Consider the following 23721-nt stretch of genomic DNA (forward strand, 5'->3'; position numbering starts at 1 on the left):
CTCAACTCCAGTCCTGGGCACCTGATTCAGATCATCAGCTTCATAAACTGAGCCTTGTGTGTCAGATAAGACAGACATTAAATGTGCATAGCAGTGGGTCCCCTGGACCGGAGTTATTGTCAACATCAAATTTACCATCTTGCTGTTTGCTTAAAGTACATTAAAATATGTATATTACTGCAACACAAATGAAGCACAATTGTTATTGTATTAGAGTTATTATAGGGCTGTCGCGACCACAATATTAATATCGCTAGTGACAAGCCAATCGCAGAGTATAGCCTACTTTTTCTTTTTTTTGAGGTTATGTCTTGTTTTAGTGCACGTGTATTGAATTTTCAGAAAGTTAATAATCATAACAAGAGTAAATAGAGTAATATTTCACACCAACTGGCTTTTATAAGTCATTAAGACCTTTGTGATTTGTACATATGTTCTGTAGATCTAGAGAGAGAGAGAGATTGTCTGAGCACGCAAGATTACTTGCGTCTGTCCTTCTTCAGGTCAAGTCATGTATTTGTGGAAAAAAGTCAGTTTGCCATCAGTTGTCAGAAGATGAAAGCGATATCTTTGTAATAGCATCCTTTCAGCATTTAAGGGGATTTCCCATCACTGCTCTGCGATATTCAATGTATTGAACAGCCTATGGCATTGCTCTCTATGAAGTGAAACATCAGTTTCAGTATTACCCAGGTAACGCGTTGATCGTCGATTGAACCTTGCAAAGTGGCTTTAATGTTAAACTATTTTCAACATCTTGTTTAAATCATGAATGATGCAGTTTTTAAAAGACGGTGCCTTTCCGCCACCTCCTGGCATAATAATGTAACTGCACTGACTGACAGCTTGTGTAAAATGAGCGCAAGAACAAGTCCTCAAACTGCTTATGTCAATAACACTGTTGGAAAGCCTCTTGTCCAGTCAGATTTGAGTGTGTGTCGACACACGTGTGTGTGTGTGTATAGATAGATAGATAGATAGATAGATAGATAGATAGATAGATAGATATCACATATTGCGATAGCCACTCAAATCATCGCAAGGGACATTTCTTCACCATGACACTGATAGCCCTAGTTACCAAGAAAATATAGCATTTTCATACTAGATTTAGGTTGGGTTGTCTGACAGTGTGGGTGGGGGTCCCTGGTTTACAATCATAAATAAATAAATAAATAAATAACTTTGAATCATTTACTTTTAGATTAGAAAACTTTGAGCTCAGTTCAAACACATCCAAAGCTCTTATCAGAATCTTATCACAGTGCAGGTAAAGTTGTCTGACTAAGTACAATGTACAGCTTATAATACTCCATATAGGACAGCTGTGACATACTGAACTTCATAATGTTGTTAGTATGCATTAAATAAAGTATCTCCATTTTATATTTTTTTCAGCTTATTTGTGTATTTCTCAAAACAAAATGTCTATTATATTATTATTTTTAACATACATCTTTTTTTTTTTTTTTTACCTTAAGTAGGTTCTGTAGCTTTTATTCCATGCTTCAGTTGGAAACTTCTGCAAGAGCCCAAATGCAGTCTGTTCAAAAACTGTGTAGGCTGCCACCTGCTGGACCGTTAAAGACAGACAGTCAATCACATATGGCCACATATGGTACTGTGGTCTTTCAACCCACAGAGGGCAACTAGACAGTCTGTTGCGAACACCGTGATACTTCCAAAATGCTCCTGTTTTCTCCATATTCACCAATTTGTGAGAATTTATTTATTTGCTTGGACCCCACATAACAGACGACTTTTATTCTCTAGTTTGTAGCCACAACAGCATATTTCTCCACCACTGAATAGCTGCTATGCAGGTTGTTCCTGTGAAGTCAGCAAAGTTTCACTGTTGAGACCCTTATCAGCCACTTTCACATGACCGACGAGTGCGTTGTCAGTGGACATCTATCAGTCATGTTAGGGTATGTTTGTGCACACACCCTTGAAGCAAAAAACAGAGTAACTCATTGTCTAGGCCTATATTTTAAAGGCCTATTTTTTAAACCAACGCACACATATTTTTTTAGAAGAATTTGGCTGATCAACAGTCAAGAGTTCTGTGCAAAAAGATGGTGTCCACCAAACATTCATGCAGTTTTAGTGACAGACTTTCCAGAGAAACAGGAGCGATGCAGTTATTTTAAGCTTTAATTCCTCTCCAGTCCTAATGGTTCCTGAATGGAGTGATTGTAGCACACATTTCCTTTGAGGCTAGGAACGTCAGGAGGGGGTGGGGCAGGGAATTGGGCTGGGGTTGAGGAATGCCACATTGTGTTTAGCCTTTTGTTCCCATCACTTTGGGCAGTCTCAGATGACTCTGACACGGCAAACAATCACCTCCCTCCCAGCCGTCACAGATACAATGAGAAGGACAGTTAGCACGAAACAGGAAGCACCAACTCTAAACTCTGTGGCAGGACAGAACAGCCCGTCGCTCCTCGAGGGAGGAGTTGTGTACAGCTCCTTATTTGGTTGAGAGTGATCACATGGGCTGCCGCGTCTGAACAACAGTTGTGAAGAAGTCAGAGAACTTCGAACTCTGGCGAGCCCAGGAGACTTGGGGTGAGACAGAGAAAAAAAGACTCAAGGAATATAACACTGAGCACATGGTGTGAGGGAAAATGCCCACAAACTTCACAGTGGTGCCGGTGGAGGACACCCCTATATCAAATCCAGACTATGATGAAGAGATAATGAAAGAAGAGGACAAGGACGAGCCATACACGGCAGCGGGACCCAATTCAGGTGAGAGCTTTCTGTGGAAAAAAATTCTGCCTGGACATGTGCAAACAGAAGAGGAGGACTTTTAAAGGCTTATTGTGCAAGGCTTGGGTTTTCTTAAAAGCGTCTGTTTACAGTAAGCGCATCCTCAGAAGCAAATGTGTGCCATGTTCACTGCCATGTGTTTATGAAATCATCTTCCATGGAGTGTAAACATTTGGTGGTTTCTTGGTGCCTTTTTTCCCCTTCATTTTCCTGTTTCTCTTTTACTCTGTCATCTTTCACTGTTTCTGTTTAGATTAATTACTTAATCTGTTGCTCCACTTTTTTGTGTAGAAAAAAAGAAACCTTAAAGTCAAGTTGCACAATGTCTTCTATCCTGGAAGTTCTGAACTTTCTTTTGTGGATTCCATTCAAATTTAAAGGAACAGTTCACCCAAAAATGAAAATTCTGTCATCATTTACTCACCCTCAAGTTTCAAATCTGTATGAATTTCTTTCTTCTTCTGAACACAGAAAATGGCATTTTGAAGGATGTTGGTAACCAAACAGTTTCTGACCTCCATAGTATTTTTTCCATACTATAGAAGTCAGCTACCCTCAACTGTTTGGTTACCATTATTCTTTAAAATATCTTCTTCTGAGTTTAGCAGAAGAAACAAATACATAGGTCTGGAACAACATGAGAGTGAGTAAATGACAGCATCTGAATAAGAACTAAATAGATGTCAGTTCATTCTTTGGGCATTTTAAGTTGCATCAGGATTCTTGTCATGTTACTTGTTGCTTGTTGTATCTTTGTTTACATCAAATGAGGAAGTTGCTGGTCGATGTTCCTTCATTTTCTGACTTGACACTCTATTGGAACAGGCGTAATCATCTTAAAGTTTATCGTTATCCATTCACATAAGAATAGCATAATCCAGAAGTTTTCTTTTATGTGTGTTAATGTGTGTACAGGGGTGTGTAGCAGAGCTTGTTGCTCATCATTATGGAATTTGTCCTCTTTCTTTTAACTGGCCTATTTAAAACTTTCCATGACAAAAATAAGTTTAATTGTGCTGTTTCCCTTTTAAGATGAAATGCTGCTTGTGAAAAAATCTTCCAGATGAACATTTAACCCTCATTAACCCTATAAAGCCCTACTGTAGAGTACATGAATCTCCTATAAATTAACAAGGTCAGAACTTTGATGAAAAACCTGCTCTACATGCCTTCTGCCCTCTGATTGATAGTTCACACATACAACTATAAAAATGTCCTATTCAGGTTATCTTTTTAATGTGAAAACTTCATAAAAATATAATGATTTTTATAAAGTAAACATAAGAATAAATTGTCATTTTTATTATTTCACCATTTACTGGACTGAAACAACTTAGTTTTACTTGATTATCCATACATCATTTTATATGAAAAATCATGTTAAAATGCAAGTATCAAATATGATACATAAGGCGTTTGGGGAACATTTATATCTCAGTCATCATCATTGCATTGCCAAAATACAGAGATCATAAAACGAAGGATTTAATATAATCTTGTGTTATTAGGAGATCTAGAATGAAAACTAATTTACATGAAAAGCATGCCAGAATTTCATCTTATCTTTTGGCCACATAAATACCATTTGCACTAAATTGAACACTTTTGCTCAGTTTTGGCCTCTGAATAAAACTGATGTTTTTTTCCTCAAGTAGGTGCTCCCTATTCTTACTACATCATACATATATCATAAATGTATCAATGGAATAAAAAAAATAAATAAATAAATAAAAAAAAAAAATATATATATATAAACCCTTAATATTATATTTGGCCAAATCTGTTATACTTTTAAAATCAAGTCTTTATACAGTAAATGCATGCCAACTGAGCTTTCCCAAAACATCACAAATTAGTCCCTTTGGGATTTCATTGTATATATACAAAATTAGCTGTGTACAGGATGATAAACATAACTTACAAGCCACACGGAAGGAATTCTCAGGAAAAGGATGTTTCGGAAACCTTGAAAGCTTTTAATGAACCTCCTCTGTTATTGTTCTGTTTTCACTGTGGAAAGAGACGTGAAATTAGATCCAATGGCAGCACAGGCCTGGGAAATAGATATTTTACCAGTTACTAATACAACTTTAAAATCAACTTTCTCAGTCTGTCTAACATCAGCAATATACCTGTACCTCAATGCAGCACTGAGTCCAGTCTTAAAGGGGTCATATGATGCGATTTCAATTTTTCCTTTCTCTTTGGAGTGTTACAAGCTCTTGGTGCATAAAGAAGATCTCTGTTCAGTAGTTTGTTTGATTGTCACTGCTTAAAAACTACAAAATATAAATCATTTTCATTTACACATCTAATATTTAGTTAAATATAAATCTTTAAATGTTTATCATAATCATATTATACCCACTTCAGTAATTTCACACTGGACACACTCCTTAAGTTTTACTTTGAAATGTTTCTGAAATTACACAAATGAGGTCTAGCATGCCGATGAACTGGATTTCAGTTTTTCTTTCTGCACATATTTTCTTTCGGCTGACTAACTGGTTTTGAATAAGCCTTTACTGTAATCCCCCCTCCCCTCCTTGAGTTGATAAGAAGTCATTCAAGACTCGCACTCAGTCAGTGATCCAGTACAGAGGGTTTAAGAAATACAGGACAGAGCCTGTCTGATGCTGTTTTTGAACCTCAGAGAGGACAAAACAAACTGGAAGGCAGGGAGAGGCTGATGTCACCTACATAAAGCATGTACTGGAATAAAAACCAAGTGAAGAAGTGAGAGAAAGAAGCAATCAGATATGAGAGGTAGGAGACTTGGACAACTGCTGGAACACAGAGACCGGCTGCTCTCCTTCACACGGACCACCGTCCTTCTTGACAAATCTAAGGAGTTTGTCTAGCGTTGCTTGCAACAAGTGGAGAAGACTAAGTGAAGACTACTGAACTGTGGTTCAACAGACAGACTGGCATTAGAGCAGACTGTACAGCAATTTCCTGAGGCACAGCGTTCTTACTCTTTCGCCTTTGTCTCCCTCTCAGCATGGAGTGTGAAGAAGGTTTGAATGTAGAGACATTAGGTGAGTTAGGATCTCATTGATATGGATCATCAAAAGATCATTACAATGGCAAGAGTAAGCTGATTTTAAATCATGTTGTAATTAATGTTGAGCATTTGAAATTTCACATACTGGCAAAATGCTTATTTGATCTATATATAGCCTATACATTGGTAATGTTTCACTTTCTTTTTTACCGTCAACATATATGTTTCTTACATTAAGGCAGAGGTGTGCAGTAGACATAAATCTGCTGTTGTGAAGGTATAATGAGTCATAGTTTGAGGGAACACAGGTGTCTTCTGGACAGACAAAAATTATCTGGATGATCTGTTTGTATTTCACCTTCTCAAATGTCTTTTAGAAAAATATCTCATGCTTGTTTGCTGCAAATATTGGTTTGGTGAATGCAAACAATCATGGCATATTAAACAATATACTGGCATGAAACACTTTTTGGGTTATTTCAAAGATGACAACTTGAACCATGTTTTCAACAGTGTCTAGTAAATGAAAGGGTTCAATTACATTTCTTGACTAAAATAACAGATGAAGAGTGATGTGGAAAATGTGAGTTTTGTAATGTTTTCCCAAGACCAGAACAAACATGTCTTGTCAAGTTGAGTTAACACTTTCACTTTTATTATTTTTTGTACTTATGTCTGGTCCAAAGCTAACAACACTGAAAAAAAAAACAGATGAAGCTCTAATTTAGACTAAATACACTACATGCATTTTGCTGAGATTTTCAACCTGATTTGCAGTTTAGAGAAGTTGCTGAAAGTTAGAGAATGTCACAGACTCTCAGACTATGTCCATCCAGCCACAGGATATCAAACATACCTGATATTTTGAGCAGATTTTAGAATGTTAGTTTTCATTTGTTATGCATCATCTTACAATGAGGTGCATGTTTCTGCGTGAGTTTGTTGTGTTTGGAGTTTTTAAAAATGGTATAGCGTATTCCAGCCTTTAAACTAACTAAAAATCAACCTGTCTCTGATTTAAACCATATTTGTGTTTTCTCTCATTTGCCAGGTGACGAGACTCCAAGAGAAACCAGCTCTTTAATCAGTACAGATCATGATGACAGCATCTATGGCAAGAATATGGCTCTCTATGAGGTAGGCTAACAAACTGCTTAAAACCAACCCTTTCATCTTTGTGCATCAGCTATCACTGTTTGAGAACATTGTTCAAATAAAATACTTCACCTTGTTTATATAGTGCCTTTAAATTACAATTCAATGTTGTATGTATTAAATCATTTGGCTGCTCCGTGTCTTTACTCACAGGATGAGATGGACAGCACACCGATGGTGTCATCTCTCCTCAACAAACTGGCCAACTACACCAACATAACCCAGGGGGCCGTCGAGCACGAGGAAGCGGAGAGTGAGGATGGGATTCAGAGGGTCACCGTAAATGTGAGTCTCCAAACTGACTTTCACCGAGATGGTTAAAAGACTTTCAAACACACATTGAATTCACAGCTTCTGCAGACATTTTGCTGGCATCTCAGTTTGTCCTACATAACTGAAATGTTTTCGTTTTATGTGTCAATCTGTTTGAAGGGCCCTCAAATGGGCACATTTATAGGTGTGTTCCTGCCGTGCATGCAGAACATTCTGGGTGTGATTCTTTTCCTGCGGCTCACATGGATAGTGGGTACCGCGGGAATCGTGGAGGCCCTTGCTATCGTCTTCATGTGCTGTTCTTGTGTGAGTTTTTTCCATTTTCAATTGAAAAACACTTTTTTTTGGACTCACTAACCTAGTGTATCCAGGTGGGAAAAGAAACATGAAGCCATTTCTTCAATCACTTAATTAAAAAATGCCTTTTTGTCAGTTTTGACAGTTTTGTCACACAAAGAAATGAAACACTTGACATGGCCAAAAGTATGTCAACTCAACACTTCCTTATAATTCTCAGAATTGGCTCGATCACTATCGGATTTCAGTGACAAATCTTGATTCTATAGAGTGACATTCTAGACAACTATGCGCTTCAGACTTTGTGTCAGACTTTAGAACAGTTTCATGACAATGCTGAAATTGAGACCATTTTGAAATTTTTTACCAAGTCAGGTGCGGAAGAACTTTACTAGCCTACTCAAAGTCTGGTACTGTGTGTGTTTTTTTAATAAAAACTAATAGGACTGCAATAAACAATTTTTTATGTTGTAATTAAATTAAGTAAAATCATATTTTTTTCTTTTAAACACAGTATAGAGTATAAAACTAAACCTTTGCAAATCTTTGAGTGTGTAAAAAAATCTGTCTTCCAAACCATGCCTTTACCTAAATGCACAATTTATATTTTAGAGCTGTCAGAATGAATTTCACAAGAAACTACATATGTAATTCTCCAATGCGTGTCAAGACATATCCGTACACAGAGAAAAGTAGCTGTGGGTAGCAGGAAGCTGACAGTTTGTTGTTGCTGACAGTTTGTTAACAACCCACAAAAATGGTTATTTATTTGTTCATTTGCTTTGCTAAGATTGTCCTGTATCCGTGTACACTGGTACCTCAAACCACATTCATCCACACAGGTGGTAAACATTTTTAAAAGATACAGTTTGAACATTGACTTTGGCAGCCCTGAAATATTAAAAGTAAAACTGGAAAGCTCTGTAACAATTAAAACTAAAGGTGAATTCTAACAAAAAATGAAGTAAATTGAAAAAAACAAATTGCCAATAGAAATAAAATTTATAAAATTAAATAAAAAATTAAATAAAATTTAAAATTAAGGACTTTAATAACCTTGCATCAAGCATTTATAGGATTTGTCTTTGGGTGTCTACATACGTTTGGCCATATGAGGTATTCTTATAGCCTTTATGATCATATATTTTCGACTCACATTTAACAAAATATTTATCTGTTTTACATCTGTCTTTTTTCTTATCTCTAGACCATGCTGACTGCAATTTCAATGAGTGCCATTGCGACTAATGGTGTAGTGCCTGGTATGATTTCAATCTGCTATGTCACTCTTTTATATATTATTTTTATTATTATTGACTCCATAATTGTTTTTAAGTCAACGTGATTCTCTTTTCTTCCCACTTTAGCTGGTGGTTCATACTACATGATCTCCAGAGCATTAGGCCCAGAGTTTGGAGGAGCAGTGGGTTTGTGTTTCTACCTGGGCACCACATTTGCAGGTTCTATGTACATACTAGGAACCATGGAAATTTTTTTGGTGAGTCAAAACTTACAGACCAACATTAACAATTTCTGGCAAACAAAAACAGTACTCATTCAGCACTACAGAAGAGCTTGTGTCAGCACTGAACTAACACGAGTCAGCAGATTCTATCATTAACTTAGCTTTTCATTGCCCTTGACATAACCTCAAAAATCACATTAACTTATGCATCCTTAGTATGATAACAATAACCCTTTCTCTCCTTTCATACCCTGTTACAGACATACATAATGCCCAATGCTGCTGTGTTTAAAGCAGAGACTGGAGAGCCAACTGGAATGCAAAATAACATGCGCATTTATGGGACATGCTGTTTAGTTATCATGACTCTGGTAGTGTTTGTTGGAGTGAAATATGTCAACAAGTTGGCTTTGGTCTTCCTGTCCTGCGTAATGCTGTCAATTATGGCCATCTATGCAGGGGTCATCCAATCTGCCATCAAGCCTCCCAATTCTCCGTGAGTAGTGCTGTGATTTTTTTTACATGGACATTTTAACTTTACACAGCATAAAACATTATGCTGCGTTCAAGTGTATAAATTATTATGTCTCACATTCAAGTCGGAAACATGACATGCAATTAGTCTTTACAAAACGTTATATTGTTCACATTATATTTTGAAAAATAAACCCAAATAACTACATGTGAATTAAAAATTATGAAAAAGAATTAAAAAGCAGCACAGTGGAGGGCAAAATCGTTCCACTAACAGGAAGCAATGTAACAAATTCTCATGATGCCCATGATGTTATATACGAATTATATACGATTCAATTATATAGGATTCTGGCCTGGGCTACCTGGCGTGACATTACAACAAAACTGCATCTGCAAGTTTCTGGACACTTCATTTTTTTTATTTTATTGTAATTTATTATTTATTTATTTGTCTAAATGGGTCTAGAAAAGCCTACGGCTTAGTATTTGATTAAAATATGCTACAGCTTAATTTACAATGTTTAAAAGTTTACAATATATTGAATATGATGGAGCATATTATTTGAACACGATTACATTACTGGTCTCTTTTGTACATCAACAGAGTTTGTCTGCTAGGCAACCGCACCTTGCAAAATTCTAGGTTTGACAAGTGTTTAAAGACAGAGCTCATCAACAACGTAACCACCCCCACCCAACTATGGAAGCTTTTTTGTGAAGGTGGCATTGAAAATGCAACATGTGATGAATACTTCACCCATAACAATTTAACAGAGATTCAAGCTGTTCCTGGCTTGCTCAGCGGGGTCATATCAGGTGAATACTCAAATAAAACTACACACCAAGCTATACAAATCTCATTTAACTTGAAATTAGTTGAACACCACAAGATTTCATGATGATAACAAAATTAAATAGTCAGTTGCTCAGTGTTTTACTATGTGTTAATGTTTCTCCTAGATAACATGTGGGGACACTACGGACAATACAGGGCAATAGTGGAGAAGGAGGGACAGAGTTCAGAACGAGCTTCAGATAACACCAATGACATTTCATATTATGTCCTCAATGACATCACTACCTTCTTCACCCTTCTGGTTGGAATCTACTTCCCTTCAGTTACAGGTATTTTAAACCAGTATGACGTTCTTTTTTTCTGCAGAAAGGTGAATTTTTGCAGTACTGGTGAATTTCAGTATAATTAAAAGGAATGTGGGATTTTCAAGCTCCAAAATGACAAAAATCACCATATTATTACAACAACTCTACAGTCACATGAAGCATGAAAAAGTGACTGGAAGGCCAACATTTTCATTTACATCTGCCTGGTTTCATAATATTTTGTAGGCTTTACATAAAAAAAAATTGTGTACTTTTATTTTTTACTCGCATGAAATTGTAGCAAAAATGTCAGTGCTCTAAAACAAGAGCTATTAGCTGAATACATAAATGACAATTGCTGTTGAACACAAATAAATGCATAAAGAATTCAAACTCGAAACAGAAACAGAAAATGGATGTAATGAAGATCAAGTTCCAGTGAAATATCTTTACGATCCTCTAGTATGCCTTTAAAGGAACACTCCACTATTTTTGAAAATAGGCTCATTTTCCAACTCCCCTAGAGTTAAACAGTTGAGTTTTACCATTTTCGAATCCATTCAGCCGATCTCCGGGTCTGGCGGTAGCACTTTTAGCTGTAGCTTAGCATAGATCATTGAATCTGATTAGACCGTTAGCATCTCGCTCAAAAAAGACCAAAGAGTTTCTATATTTTTCCTATTTAAAACGTGACTCTTCTGTAGTTACATCGTGTACTAAAACCGACAGAAAATGAAAAGTTGCGATTTTCTAGGCCGATATGGCTAGGAACTATACTCTCATTCCGGGTGCAGCAGGCGCAATGATATTACGCAGCGCCTGAAAATAGTCCCAGCTAGGTAACTTCCAATGGAAAGCGCACGCTCCCTGTGCAAGCAAGTGGTCACGTTGGTTATGTTGGCGGAAGTTAGCCTATTTTCAGGCGCTGTGTAATATCATTGCTAACGGTCTAATCAGATTCAATGATCTATGCTAAGCTACAGCTAAAAGTGCTACCGCCAGACCCGGAGAGTATAGCTCCTAGCCATATCAGCCTAGAAAATCGCAACTTTTCATTTTCCATCGGTCTTAGTACACGATGTAACTACAGAAGAGTCAAGTTTCAAATAGGAAAAATATAGAAACTCTTTGGTCATTTTTGAGCGAGATGTTAACGGTCTAATCAGATTCAATGATCTATGCTAAGCTACAGCTAAAAGTGCTACCGCCGGACCCGGAGATCGGCTGAATGGATTCGAAAATGGTAAAACTCAACTGTTTAACTCTAGTGGAGTTGGAAAATGAGCCTATTTTCAAAAATAGTGGAGTGTTCCTTTAAGTCCATCATTATGTGTGTATTTTGAGTGGCAGTTTCTCTGTGCAGGTGATAAGGTTGTAGGGTGTGACAGTGTCTGAAATAGACAGTTTATAGTTACAGTGTGTCTTTTCCATTTGTTTCTGTAAAAACAATTATGTTTATGAAAGCCAAAAGTAGCAAAAATGTGAGCAGTATATGAGCCCTTCACAATGTTACTTGTGCTTCCATGTATTTTTAGTTTTTTGATACCGTTTTGGCTACAAATGACTAAAAACAGACCTTCGCTTACAAACGTTAGGATTCATCTGCAGGTTTGGTTTCAGTGAATTGTGGGTAAATATTCACTTCATTGAGTACTCTTTTGGTTTTATAGAGAGATAAACCTCTTCAAATGATTCAAAGTGTGATTGATCTGTGCTAATGATTCAGATGGAATTGCAAACTATTTCAAGAACATTTTTCTAACCCACTTGGCCGATTATTTAGAAGGAACCAAGTCAAAAGAGAGATTCTGTGCAACATTGTATAAAATATTGTTGATGTATTGAAAGACATTGTGCCTAATACATCAAATAGCTTCACTACTAAAAAAAAACTGTGGTTTAAAAAACGAACAACAATATTGAAGAGTTAAACTATTTGCTGTGGGAAAAGTGTTTTAAAAGAAATGCATTAAATGTTTTTCTCTGATTTTCACAGGAATTATGGCTGGGTCAAACAGGTCTGGAGATCTTCGAGACCCTCAGAGGTCCATTCCCACTGGTACCATTATGGCTATTGCAACCACCTCCATTATCTGTATCTTTTTCTGCAAAAAAATAAAGCCTCTAGGGAAAGAATTTAAAGCAGTTTGTTTTGTAAACAATTTTATAATTAATTGTTTGACAAGTCCGATGAATACCTTAATTATGCTAAACAGACCTTTCCTGTGTGGTGTTATTTGGAGCATGTATTGAAGGTGTGGTACTGCGAGACAAGTAAGTGCTGTTTGGTAATAACAGTGGTTTACAAAAATGCTTGCTGAATCAGTTCAGATAAGACCTGCAGTCACAGTTTTAATATATTCTTCCTGTTTTTGCATGCTTGCTTTCGTAATAGGTATGGCGAGTCAGTTAAAGGGACTCTAGCTGTTGCAACACTAGCTTGGCCATCTTCGTGGGTGATTGTGATTGGCTCATTTTTCTCCTGTTGTGGGGCGGGGCTACAGAGCCTCACCGGTGCTCCCAGGATCCTTCAGGCTATAGCTCGAGATGGCATCATGCCATTCTTACAGGTAACAACATGCCCTGCCTTCTGTGATCTTTTATTAGGTAAAGGCACATTTAAATGTCCTGAGGCACAGGTGTGTTTGAATTGTTCTTACTTACAAAAATATATAGAAAGAAAGAAATGAAAGTTCGCAAAGCACTTGACTATGAAGACTAACATGTCCTACTTCTTACTGGTAGGTGTTTGGTCATAGCAAATCTAACGGTGAGCCAACCTGGGCCTTACTCCTAACTGCAGCAATCTGTGAGATTGGGATCCTCATTGGTTCCCTGGATCATGTTGCTCCCATCCTCTCAATGTGAGTGTTTTCTCCTTGCTTTTACATCTTTATTTTGTGACATAGCTAGACCCAGACTGAATCTTTTTTCTTCTGCTTTGTACTGACTTAGGGGGTAAAATCTGTGAAATTTAAAGGGGTCATATGATGTTGCTAAAAAGAACATTATTTTGTGTATTTGGTGTAATGAAATGTGTTTGTGGTTTAAGGTTCAAAAAACACATTATTTTCCACATACTGTACATTATTGTTTCTCATCTATGCCCCACCTTTCTGAAACGCGTCGATTTTTACAAAACTCATCGGTCTGAAAAACGAGGTGTGCTCTGATTGGCTATCCAGCTATCCAGTGCGTTGTGATTGGCCGAATACCTCAAGCGTGTGACGGAAATGTTACGCCCCTCACCATACTGTGATGTAGTGTCCCGGCACGATGAGACAACACCAATAACTCTACACTGCTCAAAACTCACGTTTGAATCATCAGTGGCAAATCCTTTAAATAATGAAAACGTACTTACAGTCTGTGAGTCAGAACAGCCGGCATTGTAGGCTACTCTCCTAGGATCAGGAAACAGTCCTCCATAAAATGCGCTGCACACATCTGAATATTTGGGTTAAACAATAAGCGTTGTAAATACAGCTTAACCACTTATGATCATGTCCTCTTTTGGAAGGCCAAACAAAGTATTTTCGCTTTCGCAACGAAAATGTCAAAATGTAAACAATGCAAAATTGCATTGAAATACTCATTGCTTGACTAATTTAAGTGCTTAAATATATTTGAGATGCAATCACACAATGACATACGACTTAATATTCACAATATTACTGCTTTTGCTGTATTTTGGATCAAATAAATGCAGGCTTGGTGAGCAGAAGAGAATTCTTTAAAAAACATTAAAAAATCTTCCAGTTCAAAAACCTTTGACTGGTAGTGTAGTTTTTATCCATTTTTATTTCAGTTTTAGATTTAGTTATTTTGGGAAATTTTAGTATAAGTTAACCTAAATTAAAAACAGTTAACATTTATTTTATTTCAATTAACAAAATGTTTTTTTTTATGGTTTTAGTTTTAATTGTAGTTAACTATAATAACCCTGCTTCCAATTTCTACTTTGCAGGCTTTTCTTGATGTGTTACCTCTTTGTAAACTTGGCCTGTGCTGTCCAAACACTTCTACGCACCCCAAATTGGAGGCCAAGATTCAAGTTCTACCACTGGTAAGTAACACTTTATGATTATTCGAGCAACAAGTCAAGTCACCTATATTTATACAGCGCTTTATACAATACAGATTGCTTCAAAGCAGCTTTATAAGGATAAATAGGAAAATAATGATTCAAAAGTGCAAACAGAGATCAATTCGGCTGTAAAGCAGCTATTGAAAAACAATAGTGTCTTTGTTCAGCTGAGGTCAGTTCAGTGTTGATTCAGTTCCATTCAATAACTGTGTAAAGATCATCAGTTATGAAAGTAGATTAATTCAGCTTTAAAGCAGTCCTGTAGAAAACAGTGATGTCATCATTTCAGTTCATAAACATAGTCACGATGTTAAGACTGTCTTAACTAGTGTGACCAACTACCTTTTTGAAACTGACTTTGACTAAAGAAATGATTAACTTTAAGACTAGTCTAAAAAGTTTATGCAACCGGCCCAGATCACATCCAACAATGTCAGTATGGTCAATTCAATAATAAAAGCAACGGTGGCAAGGAACCCAAACACCATTGGTAACAAAAATGGAGAAAAAAAATCTTGGAGAAAACCAGGCTCAGTCGAGGGGCCAGTTTTCCTCAACAAGCAACAGCTTTGTGGGAAGGGCATGTTTTGTTGTCCTGCTACATGCTTTCAAATTCATGCTGTTACATGGACATTGGTTTTTCATTAACCAAACAAGTGTAGTATAATACCTATTAGTTCCATCTGCATGTAAATTGAGGTAGAATGGACCAGTCTGAGTTAATGTTTGATTGTGTGAACTACCATTCAATGCACTATTGGATTTGTTTAAATGTCTGCAGGTCCCTCTCTTTTCTTGGGATGAGCCTGAGTCTGTCCCTTATGTTTGTCTCATCTTGGTACTATGCTTTGGTTGCCATACTGTTTTCTGGATGCATGTACAAGTACATTGAATACAGAGGGTAAGCAAGTGTCCGTCATATTCATAGTGTTTTAAAGCTAAATGTAAAAAATATATTAACTCCCCATTTTATTTCCCCTCAGGGCAGAGAAGGAATGGGGAGACGGGATTCGAGGATTATCCCTTAATGCAGCCCAATATGCCCTAATAAAATTGGAGGAGGCGCCACCTCACACCAAGAACTGGAGGTGAGCATCCAGAAGAATCCAGTGCTGTATAAGCTTCTTCATACTTGACAGAATCTAAGACAAATATTTCAAATGTAACTCATCTTCCAGACCTCAGCTGCTGGTGCTCCTAAAGTTGGACTCTGACTTGGGGGTAAAACATCCACGTCTGCTCTCCTTTACCTCACAGCTGAAGGCTGGGAAAGGCCTGACCATCGTCTGCTCAGTGCTGGAGGGCACCTACATGGCTCGTGAGGCAGATGCGAAGCTCTCTGAAAAGGTAAAGGCATACAGTTAAAGCCAAGCTTCTTTGTCTTTCATAGCAAAGCCAATTTGTTTTTGGCTTTGACAACTCAATAGCATTCTTTGAGGTTATTGCGTATTCCAGGGTTTCCCAAACAGTGGTTCATAAATGAAACGCACGGTGCATTATTAAAATTATCAAATTTTTTTTTTTTTTTTTACAGTATAATTGTAATTTACAACTATAAAAAATATCTGTCTCGATTGGTATAATTACAGTTAAAACATACTACTGCTACTAATAATGATAATAATAATGAACATGTCAATGTGTTGTTAAATGTTTTGAAATATTAACTTAAAATCGTTTGGGAACCCCTGGCACATTCTCTAATCCAGTGACTTCAAGGGTGAAGTAATTGCTGTACAACTACTGTCAGCAAATGTTAATGGAAAAAAATGAAAAGTAATTTTGTAATTTTTCCAATTTTAGTTTTTTCACATTGCCCTTCAGAACAGCTTACAACCATAAGAAAAGAATAAATGCACCACCAAATGTAAAAAAAAAAAAAAGAAAAACAAACAAGGGCTTTTCTACATCACTACAATGGCCCCATTTGAAAATGCTGGCAATATTTTATGTTGACAAATTAGGCAATTTAGGGCTTATAGTACATAAGAATATAGTATAGAATTCACATAGAAATTTCACAGTTTATGGTGTTCATTTGTGTGGTTACTCTGGTTTGGTTAACAGAAGGTTGCTGGCTCAAACCTTGCAAAAAACATGCCATGACCATTGTGCCCTTGAGAAAGACACTTAACTGCAGATTGCTCAAGAGTGAAAGTCCTTGTAATAAGTTATGGCTTATGGTGACATTGTATGACAGTCACAAAACAAATTTTAATCTACACTGTAGTAAATTTTTTGTCATTTTGTTAAATAAAGTTCAGGGATTAGTAGTGATTAAATATAGACATATGTTGCCTTTCTAACAGCATTTGTACGTATCTCAGCTTATGTCAGCTACAGTACATATTGTATTTACCATACTTATGTCAAACTGAAAAATATTCAACATTATGTTAACTTACTAACATTACCTTGTTTTTGTTTTTTTCTTCTTCACAGAATATCAAAGCGGCCATGGCAAAGGAGAAAACGAAGGGTTTCTGTCATGTGGTGGTGTCCTCTAACCAGCGGGATGGTTTCTCTCACCTGATCCAGTCTGCAGGCCTGGGTGGCATGAAACACAATGCAGTGCTGATGGCCTGGCCCAGCAACTGGAAACAAGCCGAGAGCTCCCTCTCCTGGAAGAACTTCATCGGTGCGCATGTGTCATTTTCTGATACTAAGCTGCCATAAAGTCAGATAATCATTTTAATGCAATGAGGTCATGGATTATTAATGAAGATTATAAGGCTTAAGACTGTAGTTGAGCTTTATTTTGAGTGAACTTTTGTAGGCTTTGGATCTCAAAGTTCCAAAAACACTGCAATGTTACAATAATTCCACATCATTTTTAGATCAGTTTGTGAAATGTATTTGTGAAAACGGTGAAGTACAGTAAATAATATAAAATAGTAAAAACTAAAATGATTTGTCCCAAAGAAACCGTCAGAGAGACAACAGCTGCCCACCAGGCCCTGTTAGTGGCGAAAAACATCGATACATTTCCCACAAACCAGGACCGGTTAGCTGAGGGTACCATTGATGTCTGGTGGATTGTCCATGATGGTGGTCTACTCATGCTTCTTCCGTTCCTGCTCCGCCAGCACAAGGTAACACAATGTCTGATACAGAAAACTGATCTTTTTTTACCAATAGTTATCAGACAGTGCTTTTCTCTCTCTGAAATCATATAGGTTTGGAGAAGGTGTAAGATGAGGATCTTCACAGTGGCTCAGATGGATGACAACAGCATCCAGATGAAGAAAGACCTACAGATGTTCTTGTACCATCTGCGTCTTGATGCAAAGGTGGAAGTTGTGGAAATGGTGAGATACAATTTTTTATAATATTAAAAATAATAATAAGAATAATACAATATTAAAAATAATAATATTTAATAATGTTTAATAATAAATCTTTATAATTAATAAGTTTACGTTTTAATAAATGAATCACATTTTGATAAATAAAAGATATGTATAGTATACTATGTGTGGTGAAATGTTTGCAAGATACTGGAATTTAACTTTTAGTTATGTCAATATCTTTGTAGCATGCAGGCGATATTTCGGCCTTCACCTATGAGAAGACCCTTGTGATGGAGCAACGCTCTCAGATGCTGAAGCAGATGCAGCTTTCTAAGACAGAGCGAGGGAGAGAGGTAATATTTCTCCAGCAATCCATTCTTTTCTTATTGCTGTCTGGTTATTATGGGACTGTATGGGGTATAAATCAATGTGTTTGCAGTCAATACACTTCATACAGTGTCATAAGTTTTAGATCCAATTTCAAGGCATTGTTAGAATTCTGTTTAACATGAGGCCTCTTCCTCCTACTTAACAATTTTGGATTATTTACAATGTGGCGACTGCCAGATTCAAAGCATCTCGGATGAATCCCGGAATTCCATCAGGAGGAAGCCCTGCAGAGAGAAACCAACTCAAAGCAACAAGTTTCAAGTGCCAACTATAATTCTGGACGAGGAGGTAGCTCAGGGGTTTACCTCTTACTGATCCTATATGTTTACTCTCTGTCAACGCTACTAGCACCAGATAACCATCCTGTCCACCTCTCCTGAACCATTCCATCCAAACTAGCTCTTTTCCACTGTGGCTGGTGCCTGCGCTGGAGCCGGTGACTTGGGAGCTGTGGAAGTTGTGCCCACTGACGTCACTGGTCCTCTTGTTTGAGACCAGGATTTTTGTGTGTAAAAGCGCAGCTCTCTTCCAGATTGGGCACCATCTCTGACACAAGCCCCTGTGGAAAAGCAGTAATCCCTTCTCATTGTGAGACATGACAGAGCCACAGCTTTCACCAATGGCTGCCTTTTGCAACTATAATTCTGCTATGTTTTTTACCTCATAAATTTGAAAATTCCTTATTATTTAGCAATAAGCTTAGCATGGCAATGAAATGACTGTGGCCCTGAAAATGTCATAGTTTCATTTGTTTACAGCATGTCTGCATGTCATTATGGAGCATGAGAGTGTCTCGATACTGAGTTTTGAGTGAAAATGTTTGCAACTCCACTAATTATTCTACTTTATTTTAAGATTGTTTATTTAATCAAACTACACTACCATTCAAAAGTTTGGGGTTGGTTAGATAAAAAAAAAATGCTCACCAAATACAGTAAAAACAGCAATATTGTGAAATATAATTACAATTTAAAACAAATGTTTTCTATTTGAATATATTTTAAAATGTAATTTATTCCTGTGATGCAAAGCTGAATTTTCAGCATCATTACTCCAGTCTTCAGTGTCACATGATCCTTCAGAAATCATTCTAATATGCTAAATTAGTGCTCAAGAAACATGTCTTAATTACCAATGCTGATAATATAATATAATATACATTTCTTATATTTATTAAAATGTGATTAATTTTGTGGAAACGGTGAATGTTTTTTTTTTTCAGAATTCTTAGATGAATATGTTCAAAAACAGAAGAGAGACATTATGGAACATTATAGATCTCTTTTAATATCACTTTTGATCTATTTAGTGCATCCTTTCTGATTCGAAGTATTAATTTCTTATTATCATACTGACACCAAACTTGAGCAGTAGTGTATTTGTTTGTTTACTTTTGTTTTATGTATTGAAGAGGTTATTCTTATTTGGTTATTATTTTTGGTTATTTACTCCGTGGTCAGTCTAGTTACTAATCCATAGTTTGTGGATATCGCAACATTCCCACAACATTCATTCCCTGCTGAAAAGATCAGCATAACTGATGTGCTGGTGGTAGCTTATCCAGTAAGGCTTCCCTGGTCAACCACCTTGATCAGCAAGCACACCAAACCAGCATAAACCAGCCTGGACCACCAAGGAAATTTCCTTGGCCCAAGCTGATCTTTTCAGTGGGTCTTTTAACAAAGTTTGTCTATCTAGGTTCTGCCAGTCTGCTATCCAGCGGCATTTTCAGTGAACATTAATGGAGTTTGTTGTTGTAAACCGAGTGTGTCTTGCTCTTTCAGGCTCAGCTGATTCATGACAGGAACACTAAGTCACATGCCACACTGAACGACAAGGCCACGCCAACTTCTGACCGGGTCCATATGACCTGGACTAAAGAGAAGCTGAGTAGTGAGAGAAACCGCCATCGGGAAGCTCACATGACTGTGCGGGACATCTTCAATATGAAACCGTAAGTTCAATAAAGACTGTACATCAAGAAAGTCAATTTTGCAGTTCATCTGAATCTGTTTTTATCATGTTTCAAAATAAAAAAGTTGGCTTTTTTCATGCTAAGACATTTTGTTTTGTCCTTCCAGAGAGTGGGAGAATCTGTAAGTTTCTTTGACTCTTGTGCAAGCAGTTTGTGTGCTTAAGAGTCTGTATTAGTTGTCTGGTCTGTGTTACAGTAGTAGATATAAACAGGATGCGTTGCATGTGTGTCACACTAAACATGCGGCATGAATTGGTGTGTGTCTCTGTGTGTGGCCTGCTTGAGTCACAGTCATGGCATGTGTCAGCATGAAGCATTGTGACATAGATGTTTCTGTTTGCATGTGTTTCAACACTAACTTTGTGCTTGCTTGAGATAACACCTGCAGTTAGCTAGTATGATGGTATGTATTATTTTTAGTGCTAAGCTGCAGATTATTGGCCATTAGTTGTATTAATTAAGAGTGTAACACATTTTTATGTTGTGTTTTGTTTATTGATGCTGTTGACATCTGTTTCTGGCTATTAACGCATACTTAAAATTTAACATATGGATGAATTGTACATTAATTTTACATTTCACTTATCTAGGGCTGTATGGATAATTCGGGTATTCGGGTATAGGCGTAATGATATTACGCAGCGCCTGAAAATAGTCCCCAGCACGCTCCCTGTGCAAGCAGGTGGTCACGTTGGTTATGTTGACGGAAGTTAGCCTATTTTCAGGCGCTGCGTAATATCATTACGCCTGCTGCACCCATGGTACGGCAGCAAAGTTCCTTGATCATTACGCCGGAATGAGAGTATAGCTCCTAGCCATATCAGCCTAGAAAATCGCAACTTTTCATTTTCCGTCGGTCTTAGTACACGATGTAACTACAGAAGAGTCAAGTTTTAAATAGGAAAAATATCGAAACTCTTGATGCTAACGGTCTAATCGAAAGATGCTAACGGTCTAATCAGATTCAATGATCTATGCTAAGCTACAGCTAAAAGTGCTACCGCCGGACCCGGAGATCGGCTGAATGGATTTGAAAACGGTAAAACTCAACTGTTTAACTCCTCGGGGAGTTGGAAAATGAGCCTATTTTCAAAAATAGTGGAGTGTTCCTTTAAGAAATATCAGAAGAAAATTCTGAAGAAGTACAAAATATTATAATTTTTTAAATCACATCTCTATCACTCAACCTTAAATCCTGCACTGTCTTTAAGAATGTAAGAATATAAGTCTTTAAGATATAGATATCAGCCTTTGAGCAATGGATCCCCGTCTTGTTTCAAAGCATTTTTAAGGAAATACAATAAAATATATTCATTCATTTCATAATGTAGTAAACAATCGTGTATGAATCTCTACTAAAGCTGCAGTACTTTACCAGTTAATTCTTCAGACATACACCACTAACTACAAACATACACTAATATTGAAATGTTTGGAGTCAGTAAGGTATTTTTTTAAAGAAATTAATACTGTTATTCAGCAAGAAGCATTAAACTGATCAAATCAAAACTAATAGAAAAACGTTTACGTTATTACAACAAATCTATTTTAAATAAATGCTTTGTTCAAATAAATGCAAAACAAAAACGTTGTTCATCAATTTTGAAGGGAGAAAAAACATGGTTTCACCGTGTGTGTGTGTATATTCAGGAAAATTCAGCTTTGCCATCACAGGAATCGATTACACTTTAAATATATATATTTTTTAAACAGTTATTTAAAATGGCAATAATATTTATGAGTATTACAGTTTTTCTGTATTTTTGATCAAATAAATGCAGCCTTGGTGAGAGACTTCTTTCAAAACCATTTAAAAAATATTACTTACTCCAAATGTGTTAATGTATGTAAAAATATATACTGGTAAGATATTTTATGATTTCTTTTGATCTTAAAAAAGCGTAAAGAAGAAATCTACTGACCTAATGCTCACCATTAAAAATGTAACTGACGGTGATGGCATCATTTGAATACTAAATTGTGATTGATCTTCTACTTTACATTCATGTGCATATTCAGTTGTTTTTTATCTTTCATATATTATGTACAACTGATATACTATTGTTCATGTTTCCCAAAGCTCTAACTCTTAATGCTAAATGTGAATGACTGAATTTTTCACAGGGATCAGACTAACGTGAGAAGAATGCACACTGCAGTCAAACTGAATGAGGTTGTAGTCAACAAATCCCAGGGAGCCCAACTGGTGCTGCTGAATATGCCAGGACCACCCAAAAACAAGGGCGGAGACGAGAATTGTATCCTTTCATCAGCCGAATGCAGACAGTTGCACGTCTGCTTAAAAACAGGCTGTGATACGTAATGGAAAGAATCTTGATAACATGGTCTGTCATTTTCTTTCAGACTTAGAGCTTAATTCGTAGTGAGTTACAGCTTAAATGTCACCTTCATGTACAGCAGTTCTCCACACTTCTCCTTCACTCTGAGGTCAGACATGGAGTTCCTGGAGGTCCTCACAGAGGGATTGGACCGGGTGCTGCTGGTCCGAGGTAGCAGCAGGGAGGTCATCACCATTTACTCATAGCAGACAGTGAGGAGAGACTGTCCAGAGCTGCACAGATGGACTCAGGACAGGCAATAGCACTCCAGCTGCAGGCCAGTACAACACATTTGAGGATTCTTCTCAATATCTTTTCATTTAGAGTTGTCCACTCGTGATTGGCTCGACAAACACATTTTAATACCAAGTGTAAACAGGGTCCTTGGATGTGGTCTTTAATAATCATTTAAATAAAGACAGGCCAAAGACTTCGATTTATCCCATACGGCTTGAAGAGAGTGACATCAGCTGTTGCATTGCTGAGTCATATGACTACAAGGGACAGTGTTTGAATCATTAAAGTGCTTGTAATTTATATGTATTAAATGTATATACTGTATGTTTGTATCTCATCACATTCTTCTGCTGAGCTTTATGCACTGTGATGTTAGTCCGATTCATAAGATTTTTGTTTTGATATCAGTATTGCTCACTTTGCAGTATGTGTAAAAATCATGATTATATCACCAGCCAAATCATATGGTTGAAGCCTGTTAGTATTTTTTGTTGTTGTTGTTGTTTTAATACTCTTTTTCCCCTAAATGTTTAATATGTAGCATTTTTGCAGTCAAGTTTCCATCCCGTTTTTGCGCTGCTTTGTTATCGACCAAAGAGAATATGCGTAAAAAAAAACTTTGCGAAAATTGCTGTCTACAGCCTGTTTCCATCCAACTGGCCTTTTACCGATAAAATGGTGTGCGTGATGACGTCATCCCTAAAAAAAACTAATTGTCGCATAAGTTTTGGTGTATCGCAAAAAAAATTGCCCTTGAGCTGTTTCCATACATAATTTCAACTATTTCGTAAATTATATAGGCTAGTAGCCTGTAATTCATCCATTTGAAACAAAACTGTATTATAGCCTATTATCAAAG

At 36.9% G+C, this 23721-nt stretch overlaps 1 protein-coding gene across 5 annotated transcripts; it reads left to right on the forward strand.

Annotated features, from left to right (window-relative positions):
- Positions 1-1695: 1695 nt before the first annotated feature.
- LOC107722598 (solute carrier family 12 member 7-like) lies at positions 1696-23631 on the forward strand. 5 transcript variants are annotated; one of them, XM_016531021.1, is made up of 26 exons: positions 1696-2751; positions 6828-6913; positions 7085-7216; positions 7364-7510; positions 8709-8763; positions 8869-8999; positions 9227-9462; positions 10048-10259; positions 10404-10568; positions 12541-12639; positions 12761-12818; positions 12940-13114; positions 13290-13408; positions 14512-14610; positions 15413-15532; positions 15615-15719; positions 15810-15978; positions 17074-17269; positions 17554-17723; positions 17808-17939; positions 18167-18274; positions 18489-18599; positions 20096-20265; positions 20393-20407; positions 22411-22544; positions 22740-23631. In XM_016531021.1, the coding sequence occupies exons 1-26, from the start codon at positions 2628-2630 to the stop codon at positions 22829-22831; spliced, it is 3360 nt and encodes a 1119-aa protein (XP_016386507.1). In that variant the 5' UTR covers positions 1696-2627; the 3' UTR covers positions 22832-23631. The 5 variants fall into 5 exon arrangements, with proteins under 5 accessions (XP_016386507.1, XP_016386508.1, XP_016386510.1 ...); XM_016531023.1 differs by lacking the exon at positions 1696-2751 and adding an exon at positions 5488-5810; XM_016531022.1 differs by lacking the exon at positions 20393-20407.
- The last annotated feature ends 90 nt before the right edge of the window (positions 23632-23721 follow it).

Source organism: Sinocyclocheilus rhinocerous, unplaced genomic scaffold (assembly GCF_001515625.1).
Source record: "Sinocyclocheilus rhinocerous isolate Xijiao unplaced genomic scaffold, SAMN03320098_v1.1 scaffold541, whole genome shotgun sequence".
NCBI lineage: Eukaryota > Metazoa > Chordata > Actinopteri > Cypriniformes > Cyprinidae > Sinocyclocheilus > Sinocyclocheilus rhinocerous.

Bases quoted from the DNA above. Each gene is read 5' to 3' on its own strand.
- LOC107722598 (XM_016531021.1), top strand. From the start codon at position 2,628: ATGCCCACAAACTTCACAGTGGTGCCGGTGGAGGACACCCCTATATCA. The intron at 15,533-15,614 runs GTAAGCAAGTGT...ATTTCCCCTCAG, and splicing joins AAGTACATTGAATACAGAGG to GGCAGAGAAGGAATGGGGAG. The intron at 17,724-17,807 runs GTAACACAATGT...GAAATCATATAG, and splicing joins TCCTGCTCCGCCAGCACAAG to GTTTGGAGAAGGTGTAAGAT.